This window comes from Halichoeres trimaculatus, unplaced genomic scaffold (genome assembly GCF_033239565.1).
Source record: "Halichoeres trimaculatus isolate MK-OKI-2021-1 unplaced genomic scaffold, fHalTri1.1 fHalTri1_scaffold_23, whole genome shotgun sequence".
NCBI lineage: Eukaryota > Metazoa > Chordata > Actinopteri > Labriformes > Labridae > Halichoeres > Halichoeres trimaculatus.
The window spans coordinates 9,510,559-9,531,418 of NW_027437201.1; the positions used below are offsets into that span (position 1 = coordinate 9,510,559).

The following is a 20,860-nucleotide window of genomic DNA, read 5'->3' on the forward strand; positions in this document are numbered from 1 at the left end:
GATATATTATCACAGTGCATGTGCCTGGCTGAAGAGACAACTCTGAACCCAGCTGCAGTCTCCTCTCATATATACTAAACAGTGCAGGGAACACCACACAGCAGCAGCATTTTACTGCACTGGTTGGGATACACCCAAGCCTGCCTGGGTCACACTCCACTGCAGCAGGAAGGCAAACTGTGACAAACACATTGCATTTCTCCATGCACACACAGACACACACCCAAGGAATCAATATTGATTAATGCAGGTCTTGCTCTGAACACAGAGGGCTTCTCTGAACCACTGATTTTGCCTTTTGCATCTGAGGGCTCGTGCGTGTTTGTGCATAAGAGAGCAAGAGATGAGAAGAGAGAAGAGAGGGACTGCTGTATCGAGTTTCCACCGACTAACATGCACCTATGTTTTTCCACAGTGTGAGGGCTGTAAGCTTGGCGGCGCTAAAAGATGGTGTCACACAGATCCAGAGTGCCTCACTAAATGTTTAATGTGGCATGAGTGGGAGGCCATCAGAGGACAGGCGGGTGGGGCTGGAGGGAGCCATACAGCTTGAGAGTAAAAGGCCCATGAGTGAGTGTGTGTTATTGCATGTCTATGTGTGTGTTTGTGTGTGTGCCTGCTCAGCACTCTGGTTCTCATAGTCGGAGAGTGAAATGGTGATTTTGCTTGAAAACCTTTATGTGTGGTTGTCAGCGTGGGAACACAAAGCTGGAACACTGAAAAGTTCAAATATTATGAGGCCATATCTGCAAGTGCAGCCTGCTGAATCCGTGATGGAGAGCAAGAAAAAGCAGGCCAGCATGTGTGTGTGTGTGTGTGTGTGTGTGTGTGTGTGTGTGTGTGTGTGTGTGTGTGTGTGTGTGTGTGTGTGTGAATGTTTGTGCTTGTATGTGTGTATGTGTGTGTGTGTTATGTGGAAGACAAATGAGCACTGCAACGTAGGCTACTGGCCCTCTCCTGCCCTCCTTTTCCTACGTGCTAACCCTGCTGCCTCTCCTCCTCTTCCTCCACCTCCTCAGCCTCCACAGAAGTTATATAATGGTGAACTCCTCAGCCTTTGTTATCTCACACCAACCACACACTACGCCTTGCCCGCTTGATGAGAGACAGAGGAGCAGAGGAGGGAAGAGGAGTGAGAGCACGGGAGGCCGAGAGAAGAGAAAAGTAGGATGGTTGCAGCTAAAATCAGGATTCAGTGAGAGAGGAAAAGAAGAGTCTGTGTGCAATTTTCAGTTTTGTAGTATTCTTATTATTTTTGTATTATTATAACCGTCAGACCTAATATTTCCTCCTGAGTAACCTTTCAACTACTCTTCTTGATGCACTCAATACAACTTTCACATTCGACTCAAAGACCACCTGCAGGTTTTGAATTAACACTGAAGGAGATAGAAGTTACACTGTTTCAGCCTCTTGCTATTTTTGCAGAATAAAGCGTTTAGAGGGAAATCATTTTCCAATAATTCAAACAGAAACTCAAATTCCCACCAGCATGGTCTAAAGGTACGAAAAATTGCAATAAAATATTCAAAACTGAACACAATTTATCTGGTGCCAACCACTGCCTGTATGATATATGGACATAGTCTCTGTGATGCCACCCATCTGTTCCTGATCTGAGTAATGCAGACAGTCATTGGCGGGGTCCATATTGGAAGTGCTGACTCAAAAGGCGGGCTTTAAGACTTGATCATTAACAGCTACAGGATGCCTGACCTGTCAGTCACCTGAGCTCTGCCTCTGATTGGACAAACTTGTGATCTTAATATCTTCTGAACTGCTGAGTAAGAAAAAAAAATAGCTGTGCAGTGTGTGCCAATAGAGAAATTACCGATTCAGACACAAGCTGTTTTTTAAGCTGTAAGAATGTTGTTCAGTGCTGTCCATTATTTTTGGCTTGGTGTGTATGTGGTTTCCTGTCATTCTGTAGCCAGCCTCAAGTGGACACTTCATGAACTACAGCTTTCAGCACTTCTGCATTGGCTTCATATTTTGAAACTGGATGTTGCTCTTTAGGTCAAATTAGCCAACCAAGCTTGCATCCTACGCCACTCCGTACTCCAAAAGTTACAGAGTGAAACTGTACAAGACAGCGCTTTTCTCAGAATACAGCTCTAAAGCGCTCGTAAGTCATTCGAGCTGAGCTATGCCTCTGATTGGGCAACCTTGCAATCTGCAGATTTAGAAACAAATTCACCCTCCATAAAGTGTGTGCTGATAGTAAACTTAGCAATTCAGACAGGAGACATTTTTTGAACCAGGCTGTAAATAGGTTAATTTCTGCTTTGAAAAAGTCTTTTTTTTTGACTTGGTGTGTTTGTGACAACCAGTACTCCTAGAGCCAGCCTCAAACGGACGCTCAAGAAACAGCAGGTTTTAGCATTTCCTTGTTGTGTTATATTCTTAGGACCAGAGGTTGCCACTTGTTACATACAGAGAAATTTAAACGTGCTGTGAGGAGGATCTGTTTTAATTGGACTGCAGCGCCACCTTTTGGCCCAGAGTCTCATGCAGACTGCCGTGAAGACGTGACTTTTAGCAAGGCATGTGTTTGTTTCTTTTGAAAATGAATAGGGATGGGATTGAAACAAATTTTCTTTGTTCAAGACAACTTTTTACCAGATACAACACAATGAGGTTAGGTACTTATCAACCGTTACAAAGCGCTGTAAGTTTGTACCATAGTTTAGTTACCGGCTATATTTACGGCTATTGACAGCCAGGTGCTCTGAGACGTGTCCACAACATGTAACATTAGTGAATCCTGGTTATGTCCTTCCAGTGATCATCTACCAAGCAGAGCTTAACCACTGCAGAATAACTGCTGCATGTGTGTTGGAATGGACGTTACCACAAACAGTGAAGCTGGTATTTTAGCCACTAGCTCGTTCTCTATCACTCCTCTGTTTAGCTTTCTTCTGCTTTTCTGTCCTTTTTCTGTCTGACAGTTGGGCCCCTGTGTCCACCATCACTACAAAATTAGTCACAGAAATCGTTTTCAACAGAGAAAAACACAGATTTATCTTCTCGCTGCTAAATTCACTTAGAATCCTGACTTAGAGTCCTGCTTGACCTGATCGGGAAGCTAAAAAGTAGCATTTCAAATGAGCCTATATTGGCGCTGATAATGTCACTTTAGAGTTTAGATTAAAATTAGGCATTTATCAAGAAGGGATACCTTTTCGAGATCACTTTAACTTAAAAACCTCACAGCCCCTTTAATACAATAACTTCCTGTTTTCCCATTTTATCTATTTATCTATTTTTTTTTCCTGGGTTTTAATTGCCTTTAACTAGAGCAGAGAACAGTGAATAGAGCAAGAAAGAGGCCACAGATTATATTTGAACCCAAGTTACCACTGAACCATCCTGCCATTGTGCGAGGTTAAAGTAACCTAACACTGGTTTGGTCCAAAAACTCATCATGTCTTAGAGTGTAGGTACAAAACTTTAAAAATTCCTCTGTTGTAGAAAAGAAACTGAGTTCCTACATTTGAGTTTGGGTGTCTGGTATTTAGCCTTTCTTTTTGAGGATCCCATCCCGTCTGCTCACAGGAAAATCTCCAAACTGATTATTGCCGAAATCTCTTTTATAAATAATACAAACAAAAAGATTTGGGTGAATTTTGGATTTGAGGGTATATCCATCGTAAAGTGTGCTCACAAACTTTCTTCACTAAACCTAGCTGCAGGCAGTGGAAGAATCTGGTATAATCCAGTTGTATCAGCAGCAGAAAAAAAAATCTGCCCACCTATCTATCTTTTGTATGAAGCTTACTGCAGTACACCCATGCAGGAATTTGACATGCTCTCTGAGCTAAAAAAAAGTCTTGTGGTATGATCCAGCCAAAATATCACATATCTGTTTGCAGCGTTCCCCCTGTAGAAAACCGAAGCTCCCTTTGTATCCAGAATAGAATAATTTTGCAAAAAGAGCTGCAGTCGCTGAGATACATTTAGGCATGACTTTTCCTTTGTTGTGACTAATGAGGGTGAACATGCCATCTGTTACATCATCACAACCCAGAGAGTGAACAGGGCCAAGAGCTGAGTCATGACACTCCTGCTCCTCCGCCGCTTTCTTAGGAGAAATAATCTGACTGGAGGAAGTGAATGAGTAACGCTCCTTCCTCCTCCAACAGATAGCGTCGTCGTCGTGATGGCCTGGAGCGATAAGCTACACTGACCTGACCTCCAACTGCTCAAGTCGACTGTCGTGGTCGTGTAGGACAGCGTCCTGGCTGTCAGTGTGTGTGGCTGAGTGGGTAAAAATCGGGGTGTCGCTGATGAAAGGGCAGTGTGCTCAGTCAGCTCAGCCGGGATAAATAAATAATGGTGCATTTTTGAACATCACAGCAAAAATCAGAGGTGACATGTTCTCTACTCCTGTTCTTGATGATTAAAGAGTTTTGTCATTCAAAGTTCAGAGTCTGCTCTTTTATTCTTTTTTTTTCACACTGGCACGGAAATCCTACAATATTGCCCTGACGTACTTGGGTTGCTTAAGGATGTCTCTGACTACACCGTGTGAGCTTTAGATAACAAACTGAAGTATAAACATAAACCTTTACTGTTTACATGATGAGAAAAACAGAGAGTACATTCACTGATCATACTGATCACTAAACGGTGTCTTAGATGGACTGCACAAAAAGCATGATGGATGATATGTCAGCACCATGTAAGTGACACCAAAACATTAGAAGCTCCTTCTGTTGGCTGGCTGTGGTACACGTCAAATAAATCCACCTCAAAAAGGTAGTTTTAATTTTAGTTATTAGGTGCTATGTAACAACAACAAAAGATTGACAGCTCGTTTGACTAATGTGACCCTTGAAGCTCATCGTGGGATTGTCGCAGCAAAGGAGGAAATCAAAAGCAGTGTTTCCATCAAGCTGTTCAGTGTGGATCAGTACCATTCGCAATGGATCGGATCGGTGAAGCCTGATCCTGTTTGTGTTTTAACAGCCAACTGTACCCTTCTTGGTAAGTGCCATGTAAGTCTGATGTAGATAGCCATGCTACCTACGCACCAACTATGGTGTGACAGCAAAGCAGCATGGCACAATGCATCCTACTAATAATTCAAACAAGAAAGAAAAGTGTGAAACAGTAAACAAATTGTTGTAAACATGTGTAAATTGAAACAAAACAATTGTAAATTGATTGTTTCAACCAGTCAAAGGACTGCAGTGTTTCTAGCTCCACCTTCTGGAGTCAGGTCAGTTGTCTGGCACCTCAACAGAGGGGTACCAAAAAGTAGGATGGTACAGGTAGGATATTTGGGGACCTGTCACAGTTTTAGTCAGAGAAAACGCCGCAAAATGATTGCCGTACTGAGAGGACCCAAACTGAACTGCTTGAACTGATGGAAACAGGGCAAAAGGAGACAAAAAAAACACTCACATTGGCTCTGAACATCATTGCCACTGCACTGTTCAGGCACTCCTTTATGGTCTGACGTTGCTCAAGTTGTCTGCAATCCATCTTGCTATGTCAGAGTAGGGTTTGATTCGTATCCTGTCTCAGGTAAACAGTTTGACCTCAGGTAAACTCAGTACACCTTCACTGTCAGATAGTGACACACTGGTGCCACGTAGTGGTCAGAGGTTTTAGCATCTTTCACAAACTCCTCTCCATGGCTGGAGTAACATGGTACTGATGTGAACACAGTGTGATGACAACATCATCAAAGAAAACTAGATTTAATTTTAATTTTCACAGAAAAAGCAATGCAGATGATAAACAGTTAAGGGATTAAATACTGATTCTCTTTGTGTTTTAAAAACATTATGCACAGTAAAGAAGAAAAGTCTCTTATTATTATTACAATTGTAAAACAGCAGCTGGGTAATACTAAAATGACAAAATGCAAAACCTCTTTCTTTAAAACCTTTTTTCCCCTTGATGAATTTGAATGTCAAATCATCATTTCAGGCAAATACATTCAGTTAAAGCACTAAATCCCACAGCATGTGCTTCTCTGCCAGAGAAAGTTAAGTCCTGTTGCTTGTGGAGCTGTTCCAGCAGTGCCTTTATGTACCAAGATGCACTGGTAGTGAGTGGGTTTCTCTGCTGCATTTCTCCATCCATGTCCTGTGGCCGGGACAGCTGGTATCCTGCTTCAGCCAAAACGCAGAAAAATATATTCCTGTATGGAGCATCCTCTGTGGTCTTATTTTGCTATAAAGTGACTCTATGTGTGTTAGTTTTAGAGCTAGGTTGTTCTTTATCTCTAATTCAGGGTTACAATCAAGATGTTGGAACTATCCCAATAAAGTCTGGCAGGAAGTTTCAGGAAATTCCACTAGAGGGCTTCAGGAAGAAGATTGCATAAACACCTGAGATCTGGATGCAGTGTGGGGAAGAGGGGCAAACTACTAAGGGCGTCAACTGAGGAAGTATCTATTTACATAGTAAATAAAATAAGATTTAAAAAGTTATGCATACATTTTTCTGCAGCTGAGCTCTTGAATGAAAATTTCAGAAAGAAAGAAAGAAAGAACTACATTAAATCATGGAAGAAATTTTTAAGACATCCGTAAAAGTTGTCTATTTCTAGACAAACAGTGCACCCAACAACAACAAAGACAAAACAAAACAAACAAAAAAAATCCTTAACAGTATCCTTATTTGTTGGACTTTGCCTTTCCTGTTTTGTGATGCAGTACACATCTCTCTCCACTAGAGGCCAGTAATGTTCGGCATGAAACCACGAAGCACAGACGGTGATAACCATTTGGTGGCAGCGCGGAGAGAGGAAGGAGGGCAGGAGGAGCAGACCTTTGGTTTCAGGGATAAATTGGATTTACAGGGTAAGTAGCAACAAAAAAATGAGGAATAATTCGAAGCTATTGTATTTCAACACGCGTTAATTGCTATTTTGAATTTGGGAATAAACTCTTGAACCTCTTGAAAGTAAATGCGTCAATGCCATGAAACTGCTCAACTTTGCGGAACTCTAACTCTTCCGTAGTTTAAGTTTTACTGTATTGTGATTCAGTTTTTCTCATTATGTATAATTTTATTCGACGATATTAGTTGCTTTTTGATAAGGTTAAACCGAACTATGAGCTTTTAATTTCATAAACCTTTAAACAAAGAGCTGAAGAGGTTGTTATATAACATCTCATGAAAACGAAAGGAAAAAAATAACACGGAAATGCATTGAATAAGTTTCTCGCTATCGAGTGCAAAACCTAACAAAGTGAACAAATGTCCCCTTAGGTTAATTTTTAAATGTCTCTGTCATTACGGGGACACATATTAAGCAAAAGCTTTGTTAAAAGTGTTTATAGTGGTTCATAACGTCTGTTAACATTTGATTAAGTAAAAAACCCATAAAGCTATCTCTTAATGTTACACACAAAGATAATATTATTATTCACATTGATCATAACTTTATTTATAAAGCCATTTCAATTAATATGCTTCACAAAATACATAACATAACACTCAAATACACTGACAATCTTATCAATCATATGCAGCAATTTGCTATGTGATGCAATATGGAGCCAGAGGCCTTGAAGAAACACCTGTATTTAAGCTCACACGGTCTCACATTCAGCCTTAAAAACAGTCAGTCAAAAGTTCCTAGGAGTAAAGTTCCTACTCCAAAGCCAAGTCCAACCTTTTTTTCTGTCATTTTCACATATATTTCAGGAAAGAGCTGAACGCGGACAACCTGAGGGAATAAGAGCAAGAAAAATAAAGATGGCCCCTGACCTTACACAGAACTGATCAAAGGTAAAGTGTCTTATCTGCTGGATAATTTAAGAGCTGAACCAGCTTTAGATAGATAACCTTTATTATTTTATAAAGGGTAATTAATGCTACAGATATATTTTTTTTAACTCCATTTTGAAACAAAAAGTCTGGTCTGAGTCATATTTCATTTATACAGTTGATCATTGAGGCCACAGTTAAATTCTCATTAACTCCATGGGAACAACATAAACAGTTTTGGTTGATTAACCTCATCTGATGTTGCTCAGGACTTGTTTAGTTATCTGTGACTGATTTGTGACAATTTCTGTTTGGTTTGATTTCAGATAAATAGACCAAAAATATGGACCAGCAGACATCTCACCTCAATCCAGCTCCAAAGAGTTTGAGTGGAAATGAGAAGGAGATAGGAAACACAGAAGAGTTCCACCAGGTGAGGTCATTTAAGAAAACTCCAGAGACATTCATCATTGAGACTTTCTTTATTGATATTCTGAGATTAAACAGCATATCTGTGACAGCTGTATCCATCAACATTAGACCTCCTCTGGCGCCCCCATGAGGTCATTCTTAGACATTTCAATTTAAGTGACTTACATATTTCCTGTTTGGTTATTTCCTTTATGTCCAGATACCTGCAAAGGTAATGATATTAATTCACCTTTGGCTACAGCTTTGGTTTAACACTCATGAGCTACTGCTGGCATTTCATCGGGTACACTAAAACGGCACATTCAGACTTTATTAACCCCTTCTCAGCAGCAGCAGCATGTTAACATACTCAATATGAGCACTTCTGCTGCATGTTTTCTTGCTAACATCAGAGTTAGGTACACTTGATGGACTTGAATTGATCCCTGATTAACATCTGCATGCTAGCATCTGTGAAATGAGCAGGTGGATTTCTGCACTCAAGAAGCACATGTCAGTGTGTGAATCAGTTTTTGATGCAGTAAGCATTTTCATCCTAACCCAGGAGAGCTTTCACTCTGCTTCTGCAAACTGCGCATGCAACAAAATTATCTGTTTCTTTCCAGGTACTCTGCAGAAAACAGGATGAATTCAAACTGGGGCCAAAAGAAGCTGTTGATAACACAGGTGAGGTGTGCAGAGGTGAGGAAGGACTTCATGCGGTAGGGAACTAAAGCAGGCAAAACAAACCATGGAGAACGTTCTAAAAGAGGTTTGCTTTGAGAGTGTAAACATCAGCTAGCTGAGACCTCTCAAAGTAATTATTTTGAATAAAAATGGTCTTAAAGGTAGGGCTGGGTGATTAATTGGAAAACTGCTGTGTTGATTATTTTAGCTTTTCTCCCCTCTTAATTCTCTCTCTATGATTTCACCATCCCCTTGAAATACACTGCTAGTTGTGTAGTTACACGACCGGCAGCCAGGTGTTGCAAAGCTTGAAGGCTTCCAGAAAACCAGCAGAAAAAGTAGCTGCATGACACTCAGTTTCAAGCTTTAGAAATTTGACTATGAGTTTAGTCAGCATAAGATTGGATTATTGAAATGTGTGTACACAGCTTAGTTGGACCAAAATTGGACAAAACCTAGCTCGATCGACACAGATTGGTAATGTGATTGCTGTCAGACAGTGGTTCGATTTGACAGGACTCGGCAGGTCTCACAACAGAAGCATCAGGGAGGGAAAACTCAAACTTAAGTGGACAGCACAACACAAGCAGCTTGGACCCAAAAGGAGCTCTGTGTCAGTTGTTTGGACACACTATGGCCACAGTAAGGATGATGTAGATCTAAAAGTAGTGAAGTACTTTTTTCTTAAGGCGAAAGTTATTTTCTACATTAACACTACAGTATTGAAAATATTTATTTTGCAAGAAATACAACTTTTTATTTTCTTTTTGTTTCTTTCACAGAACATTCTCATTCTAGCTGATGTGTGTTTTTATTTCCATTGTTTCAATTAGGAACCCTTAATTGTCCATCTGTGCATGTTGATTTCAGTAACTTGTTTGAAAATTGTAAGAACATTCATGGAATAAGCTGAGTTGAGAGTGGGATCATCATGCATTAACCAAAATCCAGGTAGAAGGTTCAACTCAAAATGATTTTGATTTTTTCCACAATTGCCCAACCTTAGTTATAAGACTTCATATGAGCCACTTTCACCTAAAAAACCCAGACAGGGTGAGCAAACAGGCTTAATCCAGTTAAAGCCATGACTCGCACTGTTGCACAGTATTCTGTAATTTTGTCTTAAACTGAGTTTTCTGGTTCCTCTTAGGGTCAATTTCATCTGTCCACTCCACGGTTAGTCAGTTTAACCCCGATTACTCGGCGAAAGAAGGGGCAAACGTGGTTGCTCCACTTTTCAATGGTTCCAATGTCGGAGTCATAAACATCAATATCAACCCAACCAGCCAAGGTAGACACTATCACTCACATGAAATATCTGAAACCAGGCTTTGGCTCCTACTGATCTTTCTGGCTGTTTGTTTTCAGGCTCTGGGAACCATGATGCTTCTTCACAACCCAAGGGTGAGAACTTCTTCAGACCCAGTACTTGGTTATGAAATACTTCAAATATCTTCATTAGTAAATTAGGAAAAGCTTCCATGACATCCCAATACTTTCTTTCCTTCAGATAAAAAGATTGCTGAGTGTCAACAGAAGCTGAGAGACACCCTGAAGAGAAAGTTCAGCTACCTGCTCCAGGTGGGGCCAGGAATGAAAAAGGCACCTCTCAACAGTGTCTACACAGAGCTCCGTATTATTAAAGGAGGCAACGGGGAAGTCTACAAAGAGCATGAGGTGAGACAGATGGAGACAGATGTGACCGATATGACCGAAGAAGAATCTATCCACTGCAACCATCTGTTCAAGGGACAAGACCTCCACATCCGGACTGTGATCACAAGGGGAGTCGGCGACATCGGAAAAACCGTGTCCACCAATAAATTCACCCTGGACTGGGCTGAGAAGAAAGAAAATGACAACCTGGACTTTGTGTTCCCTGTCCCTTTCCAAGACCTGAATAAAATGAGGGAGAAAGCCATCAGTCTTGCTGAACTTCTTACAACCCTCTTCCCTGATACAAAAGACTCAGAAATCTTTACTTTGGGTGAACACAAGATGCTCTTCATCTTTGACGGTCTCAATGAGAGCCGACTGTCTCTGGATTTTGACAGTGAAATCGTGACAGATGTGAAGCAGCCAACCACAGTTGCTAATCTTTTGATAAACATCATTAGGGGAAGACTTCTTCCTTCAGCTCTTGTGTGGATAACCACTCGGCCAGAAACTTTTGAGAGGATCCCTGGTGAGTATGTTGACCTGGTGATTGAGGTGCGAGGTTTCACAAACCCCCAGACAGACGAGTACTTCAGAAAGACAGTGCCCACCCAGCATGGCATCCCAGACAGGGTGATCTCACAACTGAAGTCTTGCAAGAGTCTTTACATCATGTGCCACATACCGGGCTTCTGCTGGATGTTGGCAAGTGATCTTGGGAAGAAGTTGGCCAAGGTGCATGGTAAAGACACGCCTCTGACTCTGACCCTGACTCCGATGTACATAGCCTTCCTGACCTCCTGTGTGGCCAACATGATGAAAAAGCTGCCTGGAAGTCGATCAACTCCTGAATGTGTGAAGAGCGACATTGTTTCATTGGGTAAACTCGCTTTTGAGAAGCTCAATGAAAACCTTTCCATCTTTTATGAAAGTGACCTTTCTGAAAATTTGGTACAAGACACCGAGCCATCCATGCTTTCAGGACTCTACACACAGATCTTCAGCGAGGAGCTGATACTGTTTCAAGAGAAGATGTTCAGCTTCGTGCATCTGAGTGTCCAGGAGTTCTTTGCGGCTTTGTACGTTTACCTCATGTTCATCAACAACAACATCAATGTTTTGATCAATAAGTTGTCAGGTGCTAAACTAGATGATAAGCCAGAGCTCAACCTCTTTACGGCAGCAGTAGAGAAGGCTTTGCAGTGTCAGAATGGACATTTCGACATCTTTCTGCGCTTCCTCCTGGGGCTGTCTCTTGACTCTAATCAGAAACCATTAAAGTTTCTGATGACTAGCAACAGAACCAACCCAAAGACAAGAGATGAGATCATCGAACACATCAAAGAAAAGATCAGGGTGAGTCCACCCTCAGACAGACACTGCAACCTCATCCACTGTCTGAAGGAGCTGGGTGACCACTCTATGGTGGAGGGAAACTAGAGCCATTGGCCTTTGTGGCTCATTTTTTGGCACAATGCCCCCTGCCTCTTAAATTGACTCGAATTAAGATCCAGAATCGGAAGTTGATAATTTATCTGCCAACCTAAGTGTCGAGTTCAACCACCAAGATTAACTGTCCATTAAATAAAATACATCCTATCATGTTTTTTTTTTTTGTCATTTTGTTTTCAAGCTACACTTTAAAGAGACAATACGCCTATCACAGCTTGTCACTTCCTGGTCTTAGAATGAGAAGTGACCGCTCTTCATGTCATGGGGTATCATATACAGAATGATTATCACTGATTGACTGTCTCTGTTGTAAATAAGAACACAGCTGAATAATGTGAATTTTTCTACCTGATTTTGTACACGTGAATAAAGTTTTTTTTAATTTACCACACATTTGGTTTGTATATTTTCTGATTCCTAACAAAACAATGTGTTACTTGCTAGTAAAGGAGGTCGTGCTGTTGCATTTTATCTGAAAAGGAAGTTCATTTTGCAGTAAAAGAAACTGATGTGAGAGTTGTGGTCTATTCAAGGAGACTTCGAAATGCACCAGACTCTGAAAGAAATACCAACTTCCTGTTTTCTTCATCGGCAAGAGGGGAAACGAGACACATTTCTCAAGGCAAAAAAAAGGCTGCAGACAGCGTTTTTATTGAAGAAGGAAATTCCCCCACATTTTGATCAATCAGAGCTTTAGATCAGTGTTCATGGAGCATGGTTTACCACGTATTTGAAAGAATTTCTGTGCGCGACCAGGAAAGTGAAGGAACTGCACATGTTTAAGCCGCAGTAGAAATCATCTATAAAGAGGCCTAATCAACAGACATGAGAGTGGAAGACGCCGACCTAGAGAAAGGAAGAGCTGCTGACAAACGTGGGGATGTGTCTGGAGGTGAGGATGTCACTGAAGGTATTGGAGGTTCTGATAAAACACCAGTTTTTAGACATTAACTTTATTTTAAAAAGCAACTGAACAAGTAACAAAATGTCAGAGCTGTTTAATCATCAGTAAATATTTATTTGAGTCAGTTAAGATGAAGAAAGACACCAGAATATGAAAGTGAGCTACTCATCAAAATGTCAGAATGCTAATTAAAAACAGATTTTGATGTTTTGCAAATCATCTGAACCCTTTTTCAGTTTCATTGCAGTTTACACAAAAACAAAGTATCAACTTTTGAAACTAAAAAATGTTTCATGAAACATCAACACTCCTTTTGATTATGATGTCAACAACACTTTTATAAGACAGAAAGGACACAATCATGAAGAAATAAGTTGTCATATTAAAAAGAAACATCTCTGTACTAACTAGGTTGTTTACAACATGTGGCAATGTGACAGGGTTTAAAAAGACCAAAATAAAGGGTCTGAGTCTGTCATTTCTGCTCGCATTACAACAGTATAGCTCTGTAGTAGGAAAGTCCTGGTGCTAGACTGGCCTGTCCAAAGACCTCATGGAAGTAAAAAAAAAATATATCACATTGTAGACCCTGAAAGATTGAGCAGCTGAAATCAGGTACCAGGCAAAAATGGGACAAAATTTCACTTTTTTAAGTCCAGAAACAGGTCCCTTTGGGATCCCAATTTTCCAAATTGATTGTACAATTTTCCTATTTGACCGAGAATTTTTTTTGGTTCAACATTTGAAATGCTACGTTTATGCTATTTTCAGTTACATAAAAGTGTGGGCACTTATTGAAAAGATTTCTTGGTTTTATGACTTTCATATGGACTACACTAAAGGAAGGAATAAGAGTCCAAGCACAGCAGGTCTCTAATCTGATGTTACAAAATACTTCTTCCACATTTTGCTATGTTACAGCCTCAATTCAAAATGGAATAAATTCAATTTTTTTTCCCATAAAATTTAACACACACTACCCCATAAAGACAATAGATACAAAGTTGTTGTTTTTTTATTTTATTTTTTTAATTATTATTTATTTATTAGTTTTTGCAAATGTATTAAAAATAAAAAGCTAAGACACCACATGTACATAGGTACTCAAAGCTTTTACCACAAAGCTCCAAACTGAGCTCAGGTTCATCCTGTTTCCACTGATCATCCTTGAGATGTTCCTACAGCTTAATGTGAGTCCACCTGTGGTAAACTCAGTTGATTGGACATGATTTGGAAAGGCACATACCTGTCTGTATAAGGATGACAGAGCATGTCAGAGCACAAACCAAGCTCAAAGTCAAAGGAACAGTCTGTAGACCTCTGAGACAGGATGGTCCCCAGGCTCAAATCTGGGGAAAGGTCCAGAAACATTTCTGCTGCTTTGAAGGTCACAAATGAGTCCAGTGACCTCCATCATCTGTAAATGGAAAAAGTTCAGAACCACCAGGACTCCTCTTAGAGCTGGCTCCCTGTCCAAACTGAGTGATTGTGGGAGAAGGGTCTTAGTCAGGGGATGACCAAGAACCCAAAGGTCTCTCTGTCAGAGCTCTTGTGGTCCTCTCTGGAGAGAGGAGAACCTTCCAGAAGGATTACCATCTCTGCAGCAATCTACTAATCAGGCCTGTATGGTGGTGGGGTCAGACAGAAGCCGCCCCTTAGTAAAAGGCTCATGACAGCCCACCTGGAGTTTGCCAAAAGGCCCCTGAAGGATTCTCAAACCACGAGACAGAAAATCCTCCGCTCTGATGGGATAAAGACTGAACTCTCTGGCATGAATGTCGGCGCCATGTTTGGAGGAATCCAGGCACAGCTCATCACCTGGACAATCCCTTCCCTACAGTGAAGCATGGCGGTGTCAGCATCATGCTGTGGGGATGTTTTTCAGCAGCAGGAACTGGGCGACTATACAGGGTTGAGAGAAAGGTGAATACAGTAATGTACAGAGGCATCCTGGATTAAAACCTGCTAAAGAGCACCTCTGACGTCAGACTGGGGCCTCTGGAGAGATCTGAGAATGACTGTGCACTGACACTCCCTATCAAAACTGAAGGGGCTTGAGAGGTGCTGAAGAGGTATGGGCCAAACAGCCCAAAGTTAGGTGTGTGAAGCTTGTAGCATCACATTCAAAAAGACTGGAAAATGTGAAGCTCTTTGAGCACTTTCTGGATGCACTGTAGGTTAGGCCACCCAACAAGGGGTACTTCATTCTCCTAAAATTGGTTAAACTTGGTCTTTAAGTTTGGTATATCTGAAAACAATTTGTCCCTACTCTTTTAATACTCAGTATTTTTGCCTTAAACTGAATTTACTGGTTTCTTGTAGAGTCACTCCACTCTCTTCACGCTGTGGTTCATCATTTCAACCCCAGTAACTCTGCTCATAGCGGGGGGATTGTGGTTGCTCCCCTCATCAATGGTTCCAGCATAAGCAACCTCAACATCAGTATCTCTTCTGTAGACCAAGGTAGACATGCTATAACATACATGAAATATCTGAAACCAGGCTTTGGCTCCTGCTGATCATTCTGGCTGTTTGTTTTTAGGCTCTGTGAACCAGGATGCTTCTTCCCAACCTAAACGTAAGAACTTCTTAAGACTTGTTTGTGAAATATTTGTGAATTAGGAAAAGATTCCATGATATCTTTATATCCTTCTTCCTTTAGATGAGGAGATTGCTGAATGTCAACAGAAGCTGAGAGACACCCTGAAGAGGAAGTTCAGCTACCTGCTCGAGGGGATGACGACAGAAGTGAGCAAAATACCTCTCAATAAAATCTACACAGAGCTGTACATCACTGAGGGAGGAAGCGGGGAGGTCAACAAGGAGCATGAGGTGAGACATATTGAGACGGCGTCCAAGAGCCATGTGACAGAGGAGAAATCTATTCACTGCAATCAACTGTTTATTTCCCAATGGGGACAAGACCTCCAGATCAGGACTGTGATCACAAGGGGAGTTGCTGGCATTGGAAAAACTGTGTCCACCAATAAATTCACTCTGGACTGGGCAGAGAAGAGGGAAAACACCAACCTGGACTTTGTGTTTCCTCTTTGTTTCCGAGAGTTGAATCTAATGCGGAAGAACACCCTCAGCCTTGTGCAACTTCTCAATGTCTTTTTCCCTGAACTAAAAGACTCTCGGTTACTGACTGTAGGTGAACACAAGATTCTCTTCATCCTGGACGGCCTCGATGAGAGCAGACTGTCTTTGAATTTCAATAAAAGTGAAATTGTGACTGACGTGACACAGCCAACCACAGTTGCTGATCTTTTGATCAACGTCATCAGGAAGAGACTTCTTCCTTCAGCCCTCGTCTGGATAACGTCTCGGCCAGTTGCTTCCAGTCAGATCCCCCTTGAGTACGTTGACCTGGTGACTGAGGTACGAGGTTTTAATAACTCCCAGAAAGACGAGTACTTCAGGAGGAAAATTGGTGACCAGGGCCTGGCAGAAAGGGTGATCACACATGTGAAGTCCTGTAGGAGTCTCCACATCATGTGCCACATACCAGTCTTCTGCTGGATGGCAGCCAGTGTCCTTGAGAAGAAGCTGTCAACAATGGACGGTAAAGACACGCCAAAGAGTCTGACACAAATGTACATACACTTCCTGACCCTGTATGTGGACAACATGAAGAGAAAGCTCCCTGGGAGGAGAGACTCAAACGCTGACTGTGTGAGGACAAACCTCATCTCATTGGGTAAACTGGCTTTCAAAGAGCTCGAGAAAGGCCATTTGATCTTTTACGAGAGTGACCTCATCCTAAACGGTATCAAAGTCACACAGGCATCCATGTTTTCAGGGATCTACACCCAGATCTTCAGCGAGGAGCTGACACTGTGTCAGGAAAGGATGTTCAGCTTTGTGCATTTGAGTGTCCAGGAATTCTTTGCTGCTTTGTACGTTTACCTCACATTTCACAACGACAACATCAACGTCTTGGTCAAGAAGTCGTCTGCTTCTCGACGACTTTTATCAAGAGACTCCTCAGAGCTCATCCTCTATAAAGCAGCAGTAGAGAAGGCCTTGCAGTGTGAGAATGGACATTTTGACATCTTTCTGCGCTTCCTCCTGGGGCTGTCTCTTGAATCTAATCAGACTCTGTTAAAACATCTGATGACCAGCAACAGATCCAACCCGAAGGCGAGAGCTGAGATCATCAAACACATCAAAGAAAAGATCAGGGCGAGTCCATCCCCGGACAGATGCCTCAATCTCTTCCACTGTCTGAACGAGCTCAACGACCACTCTCTGGTGGAGGAGATCCAGAGCTTCCTCAGTTCTGGTAGTCTCAACAGGGCTGAACTCTCACCGGCGCAATGGGCCACTCTGGTGTTTGTGTTGCTGACGTCTGAGGAGGAGCTGAGTGAGTTCAAACTGAGCAACTACACCAGGACAGAGGAAGGTCTTCTGAGGCTGCTGCCTGTGGTGAAAACAGCACGAATCGCAGAGTAAGTCAACCCTTTCTGATTCAATGAAACTCTGAACGTTTGACATCGCTTTCAAGCTGACTCTGTGTCTGATAAAGTAATTTCTCTGTGCCACTCTTTTATATATTTTATTCTGTCCATTCCACAGTCTGAATAGATGTAACCTCACCGCAGCCTGCTGTAGACCCCTGGGATTTGCTGTCAGCTCATCCAAAGTAAGAGAGCTGGACCTGGGTAACAACAAGCTGACAGATGGAGGGATGGTACTGCTCTCTTTGGGGCTCAAGAAAAGCAAACTGGAGACACTCAGGTCAAACTTCAACGCCTCAAATACACCAGATATGTCTGCAGGCTCCTAGTCTGGCTCCGCTCATTATGTTTGTTTTTTGCCATGGTAAAGATAAATAGAGTCTGATTTTTTTTCATGGTTTGTTTTATTTTGAAAGTCACTGTGTGTTTTTAGCTAATATGCAGCAATCATATTTGTGCCAGAGATGGTGATGAGTGAATTTACAGGACAGGATGTAGTGCATGGAAACTACCTAAAAGCCTGCTGGACCAACCACGCGGCTGGACCCCAATGGATCCAGTGTGAGTTGACACATTAGCCCTGTCTTTAAAAAGGGGATCAGTTCGGTTCGTCTCGGTATGGCACGCATTTGGTGGAGTCTCCTTTGACTAAAACAAGACAAGTCCCTAAATTACCATCCTACTTTTTGGCCCTTCTGTTAGGGTGCCAGACATACTGATCCAACCCCAGAAGGTGGCACTAGAAATACTGCAGTTGATTGGTCGAAAGAAGTGTCACTTTTTGTGCAACAGTGGCTGCTGCCTTTCTCCTCACATGGCCTTCTCTGAAACAAAGCTTGATTGCACTTTGAAACAAAGAGCCACATACCAACCACAAAGAAGACAAATTGCTGGATGTCTTCCATAGTTGCTCTTTGTTTACTGTGTTGCATTTTCTTCTTCGTTGGATTTCTTAGCAGGGTACACTGTGCCATGCTACTATGTCATCACGCTATCACATAGCTGACGCAGGCTGTACTGATCTGAACCAGTACTGAAACTGTAAACTGTACAGATCCAAACCAGACTGCTTGGCGGTAACAAGGCAATTGACTCAAATGGAAACCTATCTGATCCGGCACTGTGACGGAGCAGAGATGTACTGGAGATGCATCTGGTGTATTTCATCCATAACACTTCTTTTATCCTCTTAATTATGAGTAACCTAAAGATGTTTAATTTAGAGGTTTTATGACTTTTGTCTGTTCAGGTTGAGGAGCTGCAGCCTCACAGAGAACAGCTCTGCTGCCCTGGCTTCAATCGTGAGCTCTGCCTCCTGCCAGCTGAGAGTTTTAGACGTCTCTGATAATGACTTACTGGATCTAGGAGTCCAAAAGCTTTGTGGTGGTCTGGGGAGTCCTCACTGTAACCTGGAAATACTCCTGTGAGTGCTCTGAGTGATGCTCAGTCTTCTCTGGGATCAGCTTGATGATAACATGTCTATCTGTTTTTTGAAGTTTGTCCCTCTGCAGAGTGACTGAAGAAGGCTGCACTTTCCTGGCGTCTGCTCTGAACTCGTCAAAACTGAGAGAGCTGGATCTGAGCTATAACCACCTGGGACACTCAGGCCTGGAGCTGCTGTCTGCTCTGGAAGGTGACCCACAATGCAGCCTGGAGAAACTTAGGTAACCGGGGTGAAAGCACATGTTGAATATGTACAGTATATCAGCAGGAGGGCTGTCATGATATCTGAATTTCAACTCACTTTGTCACAGCCAAGAATATTTACCACACCAATAGTATCCTTTAGTGGCAGAAATATAAGCTTGTGTTAACTGGTCATTGTTTTATGTTTCAGTGTGGAAGAGTGCAGTGAATCAAGGATTCAGCCAGGTCCAAAGAAATGTGAGTAAGCATCACTTTGAGCTGCTCCATTCCTGTTATTTAAGAACATGAAGTGTTGAGTAAAACTGTATTATCTGATCCATCAGACACCAAAAAACTTGCCCTTGACCCAAACACGGCACACATAGACCTCCTTCTAGAGGAGGATAACAGGAAAGCCACTCGGTGGACCAAGAATCCGTATCCAGATCACCCAGAAAGGTTTGACTACTGGACGCAGGTGCTGTGCACAGAGGGACTGACGGGGCGCTGTTATTGGGAGACAGAATGGTGTGGGCGGGCTTTCATTGGAGTGGCCTACAAGAGGATGAACAGGAAGGGAGAAAACCCGGAGAGCTGGTTAGGCAGAAACGACTGTTCCTGGGGACTCTACCTCTCCAAAAACGGGTACAGGACCTGGCACAACGCAAAGGGCACTGTGGTAAACATCCCTCCTGACTCCAACAAAGTCGGGGTCTATCTGGACTGGTCCTCTGGGGTTCTGTCCTTTTACATGGTCTGCTGTGGCACCCTCAACCTACTCCACACCTTCCACACCACTTTCACGGAGCCTGTCTACCCAGGGTTTTGGCTCGGATGGGTGGACTCAGTTGTGTACTTGAGCTAAATATGAACTTTTCTGAGCAGACACGAACAGAAGAGAGAAAATCTGAGGATGGAAACAAAATGTGGTATCTTCTGTCTCTCCCTACTCTTTAAATTAAACTGTGAAATGTAGATTGTGCCAACCTGACAACCCATGTCTGTGCCTCAAAGAGTAAACTTCTGCAAGTACACTTACATGAAGTGCACTGCGTACACTCAGAATTTGCTAAAACAATGCACAAAATCTTACAGGGCAGTGTTGTCTCATATCAAATACTGCTGCTTGCCTTTTGCACTTACTGGAAACTACGATGGAATTTCATGAGCATGCTCTCCGAACAGAAAGAGTAAGAGCAGAAGTACATGATTTAGGACACAGCCCTTGTGTACTTGTGTAAGTAATTTATGCTAAATAATTATTATCCTGCATTCTTTTAACAAGCATCATTACCTGTAATTCACCTGTTGGCTACATCCATGGACTGTATGAGAGATGGAGGTAGTCTCTGTGATGTCACAAGCTTTTTCTAACACAGGGTTTTGAAGCAAACCGTCAGAGAAAAGCCGTATTAATAATGAGGCAGGGTTTAAGCCACGACACTAACAGCTTCAAGACCCGTTAATGCGTAATGTGACTTACAGATCTGGATATGGACGGAGCTTTCTGTCCATGCTCTGCATTGATTTTGACCGTCTTCCTGCACGTTCCTAGAAAGCTTACGGATACGCGCCAAACAGAGCAGTACTATCACAAACCGTAGGGGCAGTATTGTTGTTACAATGATGGAATTTTCACAATATTTAATGGCCTCACCAACCACTGCCTCCATTTTTGTCTTTTATGCAAGCAGTACATTAGCAATACCACCTCCACAGTCGCTATGTGTTTATGAGTTTCTGTTGTTGTCATAAACTTTTGACTCCGGCTGGATTTTGGATGAGAACTCAACAAATGATATATTTAGAGGAAAACTGACTTTCCTTCAAATGATAAAACTAAGCCTGCTCTCATGGCAGTTTGATTTTTATTCATGATGGAGTCTTTGATTTTGTTTTCAATTTTAAGTCTCATTTTTTATTATTTTTGACTTGT

At 42.0% G+C, this 20,860-nt stretch overlaps 2 protein-coding genes across 4 annotated transcripts; both read left to right on the top strand.

Moving 5' to 3' along the window:
- Positions 1–6,682: 6,682 nt before the first annotated feature.
- On the top strand, positions 6,683–12,310 carry LOC141784706 (protein NLRC3-like). 2 transcript variants are annotated; one of them, XM_074662544.1, is made up of 8 exons: positions 6,683–6,815; positions 7,666–7,749; positions 8,055–8,161; positions 8,360–8,371; positions 8,766–8,826; positions 9,977–10,117; positions 10,195–10,230; positions 10,337–12,310. In XM_074662544.1, exons 3-8 carry the CDS (start codon positions 8,072–8,074, stop codon positions 11,920–11,922), a joined length of 1,926 nt encoding a protein of 641 aa, XP_074518645.1. In that variant the 5' UTR covers positions 6,683–6,815; positions 7,666–7,749; positions 8,055–8,071; the 3' UTR covers positions 11,923–12,310. The 2 variants fall into 2 exon arrangements, with proteins under 2 accessions (XP_074518645.1, XP_074518646.1); XM_074662545.1 differs by lacking the exon at positions 8,360–8,371.
- A 293-nt stretch (positions 12,311–12,603) lies between these two features.
- LOC141785212 (NACHT, LRR and PYD domains-containing protein 3-like) lies at positions 12,604–20,728 on the top strand. 2 transcript variants are annotated; one of them, XM_074663389.1, is made up of 9 exons: positions 12,604–12,844; positions 15,161–15,301; positions 15,381–15,416; positions 15,501–17,289; positions 17,417–17,578; positions 18,548–18,721; positions 18,795–18,962; positions 19,136–19,182; positions 19,269–20,728. In XM_074663389.1, exons 1-9 carry the CDS (start codon positions 12,760–12,762, stop codon positions 19,787–19,789), a joined length of 3,123 nt encoding a protein of 1,040 aa, XP_074519490.1. In that variant the 5' UTR covers positions 12,604–12,759; the 3' UTR covers positions 19,790–20,728. The 2 variants fall into 2 exon arrangements, with proteins under 2 accessions (XP_074519490.1, XP_074519491.1); XM_074663390.1 differs by having other exon boundaries at positions 12,604–12,826.
- Positions 20,729–20,860: the final 132 nt, after the last annotated feature.